This window comes from Lupinus angustifolius, chromosome LG19, assembly GCF_001865875.1.
Source record: "Lupinus angustifolius cultivar Tanjil chromosome LG19, LupAngTanjil_v1.0, whole genome shotgun sequence".
Lineage (NCBI taxonomy): Eukaryota > Viridiplantae > Streptophyta > Magnoliopsida > Fabales > Fabaceae > Lupinus > Lupinus angustifolius.
This window is the reverse complement of record NC_032027.1, coordinates 3,347,127-3,362,167: the sequence shown is the minus strand read 5'-3', so window position 1 is coordinate 3,362,167 and position 15,041 is coordinate 3,347,127. Positions and strand designations below refer to the sequence as shown.

Here is a 15,041-nt window from a genome sequence, read left to right as displayed (position 1 = left end):
TATATTTTAAACATACTCTTCATGGGTTAGTCATCAATTCTATAGAATAGACATCTAATAATTAGATTTAAGAGTTTAAAATCTGCGCACAAATAATGTAAAGTTTTGTACACTATCAGCACATCATCCACCATTGATTTGTATTACTTTTGTTTGAGTTGAGAGTAAATGATGGTTAACAAATCAATGGTGGATGATTTACTAACAGTGTAAAAAATATTACACTGTCAGTGTATACATATTAAATTCTAAATTTAATTACTAATTGAAACTATTGAATTTCTCTATAATCGATGACAATGATAAGAAGTAAATTTAAAAAACTTACTTTTTCAGATTAACTCAACCCCTCCTCTATTTTATATATTAGATGTCCCATCAATCATTTTCAAGTTGTAAAGTTTTCTACCAAAAACAACTCTCCTGTTCAAAATCAATTTTGCTTTTTATATTCAATTTATGTTATCTATATCTATACTATTAATAAAGGGAAAACATGAAATAACCACTCATCATGGTGTAATTTGTGTTTTCCTATTTTGCCCTCAATATCTTTTTATTTCTACCAAAAAACCATATAATATTATTTTCTTATTTTATCTTTATTATCTTCTTATTTTAAAAGTGTATTTAAAAACTTGAATATTAGACTAATTGAATAAATTCAACCGTAAATTTAGCGCAAAAAATTATATTTGAATTTATAAAATGTAAACTATACATTACAAACGATAGGAAAGCGGGTTGACAGGCACGACAGTGCATGTCAACACGCTAGTTAGTATAATATCTATATATTGTTAGTTTAAAAATTTATATACAATTAATACATCATTTATAATTTATTTGTATTTTTTTAAAGGATCGATTATGACAATAAAACATAAATAATGAACAACACGACAATAATATATAAAATTCATACATTATTAACGTATACATTATTCTTTCACGCTATTATACCTTCGTCCCTCAACTTCTGACTGAACCAAACTTAGGTTATGCACTTTTGATTCCATGTTTTCAGTTAAAGAAAAAATAGGAAGTGTTTTGAAGATAAATGCAAGTGTGAGAGTGAAAAGTGGTGATTAATGAAAAATACTAAAATAGAATAAAGAATAGGTATGTGATAGCAATTGGCCCCATAGAGAGCACATTCACACCCAATAAGATGGTGAAAAAAAGTTGACCTCATTATAGCATAATAAGTTAACAATTAACAAATATAGCTCAATCCGTGTAGGTTGTTTTAATTTAAGCAAATGATTGGAGTTCAAGTCTCTTGCAACATAAGAAAAAATTTGATTCATAGATAAATCATTTATTTATTAAATTTGGAATGGTGAGATCAAGTATTGGGTGAATGAGTTACTAATTCAACTTACTTAAAAATTATAATCATTTTCGTTTTTGTGTTTTTTAAGAAAATTAATAGTTGATGTGACTAATTCAATCCATCCACTCAATAATTTTGGGCTTAAATAAATCTAGTATATAAGACCATCCTAATTTGAATACAAGATCCACCATATCCGGTTAATCAGTTAAATATTCAATTTATGGTTGAATTAGTTGGTCCAAATTATTTTTTATAAGAATGAATGAAAAAATTACAAAAGTTGAACGTGCATAACTGATGAATTAATAACTCTAATATTATGAAACTTAAGTCGAACATTATATAGGAAGAAATCTTATACTAGGTTTAATTAGTCTAGATGATTAAACCATCCAATCAAATTAGATCATTTCATATATAATTAATAATTTTTTATAAATATACAATATTAACAAATGCAAAAAAAATTATAATTAATAATTATATATAATTATATTGAAATAACATATTTACACATTTTAGGTATCGGAAACTAAAATAAAACAATATATTTTATTTTTTTAAAATTTTCAACGAGTCATTCAGTTCACTTCCCAACTTATTTTATTTTAACCAAATTTAACAAAATCCGATCAAAATTTTCTCAACTCAAAGCATATCAATCCTTTATAAGACAACACAATTTTTAAATCCAGTGAACAATCGGTCAAACTTTCTGGTTGGGTCCTGCAGCATTTATTGGCACGGACACCCATTTTCAGTTACCACTAATTCACCTGTTCCGTTTAAAAATGTCAGCACGTTCCCACAATCGCAACTTCATTTATTTTCAACTCACAAAAAGAGAGAGAAAGGCATTAGTTACTGCTAATCCTGATGATCCACTTTTCTATGCCATATTCTCTGTACCATTCCCTTCAATCTTCTCTCTCTCAACCTATAACTAATATTAAGTTCCAACTTCCAATGTTTTTTTTTTTTTTTTTGGTACATAACTTCGGATGTCTATATAGGTTAAGGAAATGAAGTATCTACCGATGTAAAAAGATAATTATAAGTTTATAACTTAAGAACATCTTACCTTGTCATTTTATTTTGCAAACCAAACATGCCTTTAACTTTTTTAACTCTTCCCTCTCTTTCTAAGTTTTAGTGGCAATATTTATTATTTTACCATTCATTGCATTTTTCACGCAAGACAGATACCGAAACCCCAGATTTTGACTATCAACTTACTTTGATTTAGTGACATAAGACCCGACTAAATAAATATAATATTTCAATATAGTGCCCCTTCATGTACTATGTGCTATGTAAACTTTCTGAACATGGTTTTTCCATTTTCGACTTGTACTTTATCTGATGCTACATTTATATGGACTACATGTTTTTATGCTCATTGTGATGAATGATTCAATTGCCTTCACTTTCTGTATTGAATTCCCACTATTTTTACTTTTCCTACTTATTCTGTCTCTATTTCTTTCCCCTTTGAGATTTTAGTCACTCATTTTATAACTACTTTTGCAGGAAGACCATCGTTGAGTTTGATACTGCTATCATTTTTCACTGTCAAAGAAAGCTTCTTCATTTGATTCATATTATTTGAAGGAATTTGAAAGCATGAAAGAAATTGAGAAGAGAAAAGTTTCAAGGGATAGTCAGAGTCAGACAAAGAGTTCAAGAAGAACCCAAAGGAGAGATACTAAACTGCATCAAGATAATTCATCAAAGAAAAAATTTAGTGAATCAATCATAGCCTCAGAGAATTCAGAAACTTATGAAAATGTGGTTATACATTATCTGGATGATGTTAACAAGTCTGAGGAAGTTCATGAAATGGTTGCTAATGAAAACAAAAATGGAGTACTTGATGATCATTTCAGTGATTTGGAGAAGGAGCAAAAAGAAGGGAATGAAGAAGTTTCAGATACTGATACAGGGAAGGATTCAGTATCATCCAGAGCTGATTCTTTCAAAAATGAGGATGAGAAATTAGAAAAAGCTTCAAAGGATCCTAAAAGTAAGGTTAAATTGAATCCTTCAGACGCCAATCGTGGATCGAGGGAGAGATTTGATAGAAATACCAGTAAGTTGCAACATAAGGTATCAAATAGCAATCAAAAGAAGCATATGAATTCAAATAAAGGGCCTGCTAGAGTTACCAGCAAAAATACTTCCTTGACCATTTCTAAGGCTGTGAAGGTTCCTGCAAAAGTTTCATCCGAATCTTCTATTCGAGTTGATAAAAAACCTTTTCAAGAGGTCAAGGAAATTGAAATCCTGGATGGATCCTCAAGTGGTGCACAGAGTGTAGGGAGTGATGATGAAAGTCATGAAAGAGTTGTTGTTGAAGAAAATAGTGAACATGAGGATGAGGCAGCCAGGGAATCAAAAATTGAAGAAATGAAATCCCGAATCGAAAAGCTTGAAGAGGAACTGAGAGAAGTAGCTGCTCTTGAAGTGTCACTTTATTCTATTGTACCAGAGCATGGAAGCTCTGCCCACAAGGTGCACACTCCTGCTCGGCGCCTTTCTAGGCTCTATATACATGCTTGTAAGCACTGGACCCAGGACAGGCGAGCAACAATTGCGAAGAATACCGTTTCTGGTCTTATTTTGGTTGCTAAGTCTTGCGGTAATGATGTGTCAAGGTATGTACATGCACTTTGTCGAATAATTTGTCATTTTTACCGATTTTGATCATGAAGAATAAGTAATTTTGATTTGTGTTTTAGGTTAACTTTCTGGTTGTCAAATACCATTGTGTTGAGAGAGATAATTTCACAAGCATTTGGGAATTCATGTCAAGGTATATCCCATGGTAAACAAGGAAATGGTTTTATGCAGCATGTTGAAGATTGGAATGAGACAGGAACCATAACATCTGCATTAGAAAGGGTAGAATCATGGATCTTTTCTCGGATCGTGGAGTCAGTATGGTGGCAGGTATACATGATGTTCCTTCTTTAAGTTATATAATTGATGCTTATAATTAAGACATGGATGCATTCACTAATCTAAGGAGAAGTACATTGTCTATTCCCAATAATCTTATGCCAATGTATAGTATATTTAGTCATTTAACTCTAAACAGGAAATTACCATTTTTACTTATTTCTCATTAAGACATTGTTTAATTTGTATTGACAGTTAATTTGTTGAACACTAGATATTGTTTTTGTTCTTTTATGGACACTGGTTGATTTCTAATAATAAACTCTTCACAGAACTTAACTCATGTTCATATTTAAGTACCTTTTCATATTCAAGTACCTGTAAAAATGTGAATAATTTAACTTAACTGACATGTGCTATAGTGATTTGGGATAGTCTCATGATTATTTCTCATTGTATATAAGTTAATGTGCCACTTCTTTTTTCACACACCTTTATTTGTTTCAGTACCTTTAGTAATATTAGTTAATATCTTCATAACTTTGATATATTTGAAGTTCATTCATATTCTAGAGTGCTCTTGACTTAAAGTTGATCTGTGGTTTCATCATTTTTAAAAGAATTAGTGATAAGTTGAGAAGCATGCTATGTTTTCAGGCTTTGACTCCTTATATGCAGTCTCCGACTGGGGACTCTTCTTCAAATAAAATCATCGGGAGGCTGATTCCGGGTGATCAGAAGCAAGGAAACCTTTCCATCAATCTCTGGAGAAATGCTTTCCAAGATGCTTTTCGATGCCTTTGTCCCGTTCGTGCAGGAGGCCATGAGTGTGGTTGTTTGCCTGTGTTGGCGAGAATGGTGTGCTTTTTCATTAGTACTGATCCCATTTTTGTATTCCTTTCCTTTGTGTAAGGATTGAGTAGATTTAAATTCTTTCAACAGGTTATGGAACAGTGCATAGCTAGACTAGATGTTGCCATGTTCAATGCAATTCTTAGAGAATCAGCTCTAGAGATCCCAACTGACCCTATATCAGATCCTATTGTGGATTCCAAGGTTTTGCCAATTCCAGCAGGAGATTTAAGCTTTCTGTCTGGTGCTCAGCTAAAAAATTCTGTATGTATTTTTTCCCTTGTGGTTCAAGCATTCTCTGAAAGTTTAGTTTGAACATTTGAATTTTCTATCTTCCAATAGTGAATATTCCTTTTGAATAACACATCATTTGTTGATGGGAGTTTTTTTGATAAAACCTGTGATTAAAATAATGAAAAGAACAAAGAAATTTTATCTGCTCAACCTATTAATTAGCTTGGATAACCTGCTTGGGTTGAAAGAAATAATTACATTAATCTGAGGTTAACCATTAATTACTCATTAGTTTAATTATTCTGTTTTTGTTTAGCTGTTCAACCACTTCTACTAGCATTAAAAGTGTTACTTTTTATGTTTTGTTCCAGATGTTTTTTTTCCTGAAAACAAGCATGATTAATTTTCATATGGTTTATTGATCTCATATCCATGATAATGTCCAAAGCTACTAAAAATGGTATTAAAAAAATTGGTTTTTGGGTTTTCAAAAATTGAGTTTTATATTGTTAAGTTTTTTTTTTATCGGCAAATGTTACTATGTTAGTGTTTGTTAAGTTGATGTGAGTTACTTGAGCTTTGTATAGTATTAACAATCCCTTACAGGGGAAAGTATGCTTGGGCTTATGGAAGAGCTACTTGATATGCAGGTTGGCACTTGGTCTAGATGGCTTACTGATATGTTTGGCATGGATGTGGAAGATTATTCACAAGAAGAGCATGAAAACAATGAGAATGAAGATAGTGAACGTAAATCTTTTGTTCTCCTTAATGACTTGAGTGATCTTCTAATGCTTCCAAAAGACATGCTTATGGATACACAAGTCAGACACAAGGTTAATTTCTTGTATTAGATATTGTTTTCTTCCATGGAATATCACTAACACTTTTTTTGTTGCATTGTTATTGCTTCAATTTCATTAGTTTTGTTCTTGTGCAGGTGTGTCCATCCATCAGTATATCATTGATTATACGCATCCTCTGCAACTTTACGCCGGATGAGTTCTGTCCGGATGCTGTTCCAGGAGCTGTCTTGGAGGCCCTGAATGCGGAGGTATAACATCTCTTTCATGTTTAGGGTGTATGAATGGAATCAAATATGCAGTATTTACAGATAAAAGTATTTGGTTATTGGCGAAAAATCAGTATAATTCTAATGTCAAATTGGGATCAACTAGGACAGAAATAAAGCTCACAAGTCACAAGACCACATTAATTAATTTTTGCTACATTTAGCAGCTTATCAGAAATCTTAGATTTGCTCCATAATTTAGTGAGCATCTAAATTTGTTATCAGAAGAATATGGTTCACTATGCTATGAAGATCAACTTGGTTATGAGACTTAAAATTATGAAACTTAAAATTGTTTTCATGCAATGTAAATTTCAATACCTACCATTTTGTAATATCTTTTTTTCTACCTTATAAGCAAAGTAGTAATTATGATATCCTCATTAAAGGGTAAACTGAGTTATTAAATTCTGTTTATTTTATCTCTAGACTATTGTGGAGCAAAGATTGTCATCAGAAAGTGGCAGAAGCTTTCCATATGCAGCTGCTCCAGTTGTGTATGTGCCTCCCTCCACAGCTAATGTCTCAGCTCGAAAGTCTCAGCTCGAAAGGAACATCTCAGCTGTTCAGAGGAGAGGATATACAAGTGATGAAGAACATGAGGAACTTGATTCTCCATTTACATCCATCATTGGTAACCATTCTTCATCTCCAACACTCACTCTTAATGGAGAAGATAATCACAAAAAGCGAGGAAGTCGGTCTACGATCAATGCTAGATATCAACTTCTTCGCGAAGTTTGGTCGATCGTAACCTTGTGATGAGTTCCATATGTGTAAGTCAGATATTGTATCAAAGAAAGAAATGAATATGTATGAGATATAGAAGCAGCAAAGAATTGTGAAGATTCAAGATCATTTGAGGATCTTAAGTAATTGCTAAGGCGTGCTAATGGCTGCAGTTTTTTCCTTGTATATATAGATGAAGCTATTCTAGACAGGTAGCATTTTACGATAGTCTATCCATCTTAACAAGTGTCGCTATCAGAAATTGAATATTTGATATTTAGGTCTTTCTGAGGAACTAGCTGAATCTTCATGCTAGTTTAATAAAGGGCGTCTAAAGATATGTTTGTAATAGAGATTTTAATATGAATTTGTTGGATAAAGAGTTTACAAACATCTTTTAAACTTGAAAGGGTAATGCATGATTGGATTAGTTGATTAATAACTTTTTGGGTTCTAACATATATACTCGTACTCGCACCGGAGACGATCTTGTCCGAGTCGAGAACATCTATAAGTATGTTGGGCTAACTCCCCCAGCAATTATTTTTTCTATCCACAAGATACAAACCCGAAATCTTGCTTAAGGGAAATCAAACATATACTACTTGAACCAAAACCGGCTGGTAGTTGATTAATAACTTGATACTATTGAATCATTTATTTGTTTATATGCATAAACAAATTATCATAAATACATGACAAAGACATGTTTTCACAAGATATGTAAAAGAAAACGTATTATTTTTATGGACTTGAATTAGTCCTCATTGATATGAATGAAATACCATAGAATATTTAAGAGAAAAAATCTTCCTTGATATGAATGGAATACCATATAACCTTTCATTGTTCATTGAGTTATATTCTAACTTTATTACTTTGTTATGGAATTGTAATTAAATTTTATTTATGAATATAAATGCCAAAATATATTTTTAAAATTAATTTTAAATATATTTAATAACTATCCGTTTATGTTTTGTATTTACTATGTGATCATAAGTTTACATAAGTTTACGTAAATTTTCAAGTCTTGAAACTGTGATTAAAAGTTCCAGTTAACCTTCAAATTCTAGTGTAGAAGGGGAGGGTTTGGCAGTTAACTAGATAATAAAGTTGTAGAGTTAATGCCACAATTGATAGAGTAAATCAGAAATTAATAGTGAACTAGGTTTTCATTTATAATAATAAGAAAATATAATCAAACTTTCAGTCCATATGAAATCAATGAATGGAATTTTAGAAACATATATTATGGGGGACATGAAACGCAAAACTCGTCCTCAAATTTATTCACATATGTTGTTAATGCCTGAAATGAAAAAGCTAGAAGTAACATTCTTATGTGAATTTTTTTCACCATAGGAGAAAGTATGTTTAAAATTGTGGACCACGTCACGTGATGCGATTGCAATATTGTGATTGTGGTGACCGTCACAACTACATTAGAGTAATCACAATAGCAAATAACATCTTCATTTTTTTTGCCCACACATTATTTTATAATTTTATTACAACTCCCCATGAAATAAGAATATCTAACTTTTTCTCACAATGATAAACATCATTCTTACTTATTTGGGTCCCACAATATCTACCTTTTCCCCATAACATCTAGCTCTCTCCTCCATTTCTCTTAGTTAAGAACAACAAAAAATTGTTCTTATTTAAGAAAAATAAGAATGACAAAGTGGAGAACAAATTAAGAATGTTCTTATTTTGTTAAAAACAACTTAAACAACAATTTTGGTTGCTCTTACACCACAATTTCTGTGTGACAACGAATCACAATAATGCGATCACAATGGGCAACAATGCAATCACATCGGACTGTATTCGAACTGTAATGCAACCGTATCGGGCCGCATCCTACCGCATCCAACCGCATCGATGTTAAAAATATTTATTACTCACAAAATAATTCACACCGTAACTATCATAATATGTATCAAATCTGTATCGCAATGCCATAATGACCATAATAGCAATAACTGCAACTGCAATCGCGACCACAATCATAATTACGAGATCGAGAGAAACAAAATCTTTACCATATAAACTTGGGTTGGAGAAATAATTTAGATATTTTCTGTAGGCATCTCATAACATACTTTACAACTTTTCACATTAAAATCACAATATCAATTAAGTTTATGAAAAACATGATAATAACAAGACACAAAAATAGCAACCGAGTTTTTATGAATTTGGAAGTCTGAGATAACAACATTACCTTTATTGTATTATGAAACTTCAATTATTGTTGCCCAAGATCTGTACCAAAACGGTGAATCCAATCAGTTTCTTCTTCCACAGCATAAAAGTCACTAAGATAATCACTAATGTTCAAATCATTTTGGCTTCCAGGTGTAAGAATTTGGGAGCCAGTGTTTGTTTCAGATACTGGATCATGAAATAAATCATCCTTGTTGGTGAGACATTGACTTGAATCCAAACCATCTTTCTTCTCAGTTATGATCATATTACCATAAGAAGAAGTATTTGCTTCAGAAATTGGATTCTGAAAACTATCTTTTGAGCTATTGGGATCTAGACATAAATCTGGAGTAGTGTCTAAATATTCATGCACCTGGTCTAGGGAAGTAGTATTTATTTCTGAATGAAGGTTCATGAAGCTTGATTTTGACGAGTTTTCACATGGGAAATTTGAAGTGAGATCATTTTTCAGGTCAGGGTTTTGGTTGGCATCATGATGAACAAGGGTAAGACTAGGGCTTTGTGGAAAAGACTGGTTGTTGAGAAAAATGGCAGCATCATCATGTTCTTGTGTTGCAGTAGCTTCTACATCAATGTCTTGCAGTCCTGTCCCTACCAAAGGTGATAACTGGATTTCAAAATCAGATGGCAATTTTGGTAAATTGTAATCAGAAAAGGAAAGGTTAGGGCTCTGAGGCAAAGCTTGATTGTTGTTGAGAATGTACTGATAGAATTCAGTGTTGATGATATCATCCAATTGGTTATGTTGGGTTTGTGTTGGTGCCTGAATGTCTTGGCCAATTCCCAACCCTAAATCATTAGGGTTGTTTTGAGTCAAGGGTTGTTCCACATTAGCACCCTGGTTTGGAATCATTGCACCATTATTACCAATTGAATTGTCACTAGTTCCAACCCTAGATCCAGTTCCTGTCAACCCACCAAGTTTATAACTGAAACTTTGCATGAGATTATGGTTTTGTGAGCCAAGTAAAGTGGAGGATGAGTTGTTTTGAGTCAAGGGTTATTCTACATTAGCACCGTGGTTTGGATACATTACACCACTACTAGAAACTTACTTTGAAAGCTGAAGAAGTTGCTTGATGATACCCTAATTTGTTTATTCATCAAGGGTTGCATATTGGGGAAGCTGCTTGATGATGATGCTTCACTATAACTTCTTTTATCAAGGGTTGCTTGATGATACCTTAATGATACATTGTTGGATTGAACATCATAGTTTGAGGCGTTCCATAACTAAAATTGCTTTGTTGGGTTTGTGATTCTTGAGAGCCTTGGCTTGGGAATAACATTGCAAAACTAGTATTGTTGCCATTAATTGCATTAATGCCACTAGTTCTAGCTTCAGATAATCCAGTTCCACCAGTACTCAATTTAAAACCAGAAGGGTTTTGATTATTGTTGCCACTCAAAGTGGACACTGTTGAGTTGCTTAGTGTAAGTTTCAATGGTTGTGATTCAAAGAAAGTGTTGCTTGGTGATGATAAAGCTTCACTAGTGACTTTATTTGTAAGAATATCACTATATGTTGGTACCTTTTTTGCAGTTGGTGACTTTGCATTACTATATAAGATACTCTTTATGTCATAACTATTCAACTCAAAGTTGATAATTGCATCCATGCCCTTGAATTTTAGTAGAGCAATATCATGGGCTCTTGCAGCATCCTCAGCAGTATCTGATTGTTGAATTACACAAAAAATTGGTCTTATATTAGAGTCTTAAACTATAATTTAAATTATTTTAATATGCAAAACATTGTATATAGTGAATGAAGAAGCATTTTTGTGTTCAAAGGATTTGTATTTTTGTTATATAATATATTATTTAATTAGTATAAAAGTGTGGAATGAGAGATCTACACAAGTCTTTTTAATTAATAAAATGAACAAAAATTAATGAATTTAGTATATAACTTTTATGTATATTTCTTTATTCTTAGTATGACATTTATGTGCAATACATACATACTTAAAAGCGTTTAGTAATCAATTAACACAATGACACTTTCCAAATTATACAATAGGAAAAAAAACAGTATGCAGTAACAATGTATAAAATAATAACAATATATAAGTTTTATACATTGTCACCTTATCATCGACTATTATATTTAATAATCATTGACTTTTCAAAAAAAACTAATCCAAATGAATAGTAAATAATATAGTGATTATGTATAAATCTTTACACTCGTAATATTAAGATATTAGACTCATTAAACAAACGTATATAACAAATGTAGTGACATTTCTCGCTTATGTGCATAAATAATAAATAAGTAACTAATAATTGACATACATGTTGATGCTTTTAATCATATAATAACAAAAACTGGAAGTGTTAGAATGTTTTGAACTTACAATATGTTCCCAAGTATATTTTAGGAAACTCATTATCCTCATGACTCAGCCATGCTCCCCAGCTTCTAGTATCTTGGATCCTATTTAAGTTATATAGATAAATACATATAAATATATAGATAAAGAGATGCATATATAAACTAATAAATGAGAATAAAGAGGGGATATATAACAAACCTATAGACTCCACGATATGGGGTATGTGACCCAGTATTATTGCCCTTGCCCTTCCTGAATTTGTAAAGATTTTAAGTAATCACGAATTTAATTTTCTGACTTAGCAAGCTATCAAATCAAAGCAACAGATACCAAGGACCACATCTTGAGTAGAACTTCATGTGTCATAAGTTATGATTAGTCAGAAAAATACTTAAAAATTAAATTTTAATTTAAATATATTTTTCAATCGATTACAAGGTCATGACACATGGAATGACACTCATTATTGGTAGCAGATGTGCACCCATATTCCAACAAGATATTGATCTAGTGGTGTAAGGTCCACTAGATTCCCAGGATGACTAAAATGTCAAGAGTTCGATTCCTATAAGCGACACTTGCTGGAAGGGGCAACCACAAATCCCGAAAAAGATTAGTTCCTTACCGAAAAAGATCAGAGGATACTTTTGGTAGTAAAAAAACAATAAATATGGTTGAATGCTTTGCCAAACAAATGTAGAAAAGCAATGAAGTGATATTTTATAAGAAAATAAAATCTTCGAGTAATAATTTTTCTGAACTGCTAAAGTGGTATTTGGAGTATACTTTTCCGATTATAATATTTTTATTTTGATAAATATATCAAGTATAAATGGAAAATGTTTTTTCTTGTTGTTAACACATATTAAGAACCTTAATTGTTGTAGAGTAACATTTTGCTTTAACAAAAAAATATGTGAACTCCAATGTGACAATTTTGCTTCATATCTTACCATCTCACTTTAATAGTAAAATCATTTTTATTCATCATCTGCATTTCATAGATTTCATTCCCATAGCAGCCTACCTTTTTCTTTGATAAGCAAGAAAAATGGATTAAAAGCACAAGGGGTGCTAACCCATGAGGAACAAAGTAACAAGAGCAACAACCACAAAGAGCCTAAAATACACGACCAAGGATCTAGACACCAATTAGTAAAAGAAAACAAAGTGCAGTTGGAATTGGCATAAAACCATAACCAAGACTGGACTTTAATTGAATTCAAACAGTTTAAAACGCTAAACTCCTTTCCCTCAAAAACTACATCATTCCTCAATAACCAAATCGACCAAACAACCGAAAACCACAACATCCTCCACCAATGGGAACCTTTTGCATCGCTGCAAAGAGCCAAGTGGACAGCAAAGGCATTTTTGCTGCAATTTAAATCTGCAGCATCATTATCAGTGTTCCAAGCACTGATCCAAGTAGTATCAGCAACACCAATCCAAAGATAAAAACCAGTCCAAATTTTGACAGCAAAACTGCACAATCCAAACAAATGATTCACGTCTTCAAACTCCTGCAAACATAAATTACAATTCAAATCCGCTCCCGATGAAATTATGTTCCTGTTAACCAACTCCATCTTCACAGGCAGGGATCTTCTCAAAAGCTTCCAAATGAAACAACACACTTTGGAAGGACAACAACCAACCCAAACTTTTTCCAATAACTGATCAGCAACATAAGACTCCAAATTCAAAGTAGCTATATAAGCAGAAGTAACCTCATAGGAATCGGTCTTGGAAGGGGACCAATGCCACCCATCCGGAATCCCAAACTTACAGCAAATGTGGGAAATATTGTTGAGCATGATTTGTTCTATCTCCTCTTCCCAACTGAATAAAGACCTACGCCAATTAACCTTCCACACCCAAGAACCATTCAACCAGAACCCACAGTCAGAGACCAAAGCTTCTTTATTTAAGGCCACCGAGAACAACCTAGGAAAACGATCAGCCAAATTGACACACCCAACCCACAAGTCACTCCAGAAATTAGTATTAACACCATTACCTATGATCTTGACCGCATTCCGCTGAAACCAGTCATGAGACAACCGTCTTTCTTTTTCCACGCTAACCACATCTTTCCACCACACAGAAACGGAAGAGTGAAGAAACAAAGGATTATTGCCATACTTAGATTTAATAACCCTCGTCCACAAAGACTCGTTCTCCACAAGGAATCTCCATTTCCACTTGCCAAGCAACGCAAGATTAAAAGACTCAAGATTTTTAACCCCAAGACCCCCCACTTTCTTCGGTTTACACACATCTTCCCAAGAAACCCAAGCAATTCCTCTACCACCATTTCTATTTCCCCACAGAAAAGTCCTCTGAATCTTCATTAAGCTCAAAATTACCTTCCTTGGAGCTTTAAACAGGGATAACATATAGATGGGGATACTAGCTAACACAACATTAATAAGAACCACCCTACCACAAAAGGAAATAAACTTTTTTCTCCAAGAAGCTAACCTTTTAGAAACCGCAGCAATTACCGGAGCCCAAGTAGAACACTTCTTTGGACTTGCACCCATCGAGATACCAAGGTAATTAAAAGGAATTCTGCCAATGCTACAAGACAAAAATCTAGACGCCGAATTTAGAAAGCATTGATCCACCTTTACACCGAAAATAGAACTCTTCAAAAAATTCACCTTCAAACCAGAAACAAGTTCGAAGCACCGTAAGATGCTCTTCATGCTCCAGAGATTCTCAATATTTGGTTTACACACCAAAATTGTATCATCCGCATATTGTAAATTGGAAACCTCAACTTGATTACTACCCATACTGTAACCATGAAAAAAACCAGCAGATCTGGCAGAACGGATTAGCCCGGAAAATCCTTCAGCAGCCAGAAGAAAGAGAAAAGGAGCCATAGGGTCACCTTGACGAATGCCTCTCGACACTGAGAATTGATCCGTAGGGCTGCCATTAACTAGGACAGACATAGAGGTAGACGACAAACAACTTCTAACCCAACGTCTCCAAGATGAAGGAAAGCCACATCGAGAAAGCATATAGTCCAAAAATCCCCAGTCGACCGAGTCATAGGCTTTTTCGAAATCAACTTTCAGAATTAAACAACGTTCTGGACCTTTCTTTGCCGAGTGAATCACTTCATTTATAACAACCACCGCATCCAAAATACTTCTATTCTGAATAAAAGCCGACTGAGAGTCAGAAATTAAAGACCCAATTACCAACTTCAGTCTAGAAGCTAGAATCTTGGACAAGATTTTATAAAGAGAGTTGACCAAGGAAATCGGTCTAAAATCTCCAATTCTGTTTGCACTGAAAGTCTTAGGAATTAGGGCAATAAAAGAGG

General features: G+C 33.0%; 1 protein-coding gene across 2 annotated transcripts; it reads left to right on the top strand.

Moving 5' to 3' along the window:
* LOC109333766 lies at positions 2,684 to 7,560 on the top strand. 2 transcript variants are annotated; one of them, XM_019569333.1, is made up of 8 exons: positions 2,685 to 2,771; positions 2,870 to 3,993; positions 4,078 to 4,288; positions 4,895 to 5,095; positions 5,180 to 5,353; positions 5,974 to 6,159; positions 6,264 to 6,377; positions 6,825 to 7,560. In XM_019569333.1, the coding sequence occupies exons 2-8, from the start codon at positions 2,963 to 2,965 to the stop codon at positions 7,155 to 7,157; spliced, it is 2,250 nt and encodes a 749-aa protein (XP_019424878.1). In that variant the 5' UTR covers positions 2,685 to 2,771; positions 2,870 to 2,962; the 3' UTR covers positions 7,158 to 7,560. The 2 variants fall into 2 exon arrangements, with proteins under 2 accessions (XP_019424877.1, XP_019424878.1); XM_019569332.1 differs by having other exon boundaries at positions 2,684 to 3,993.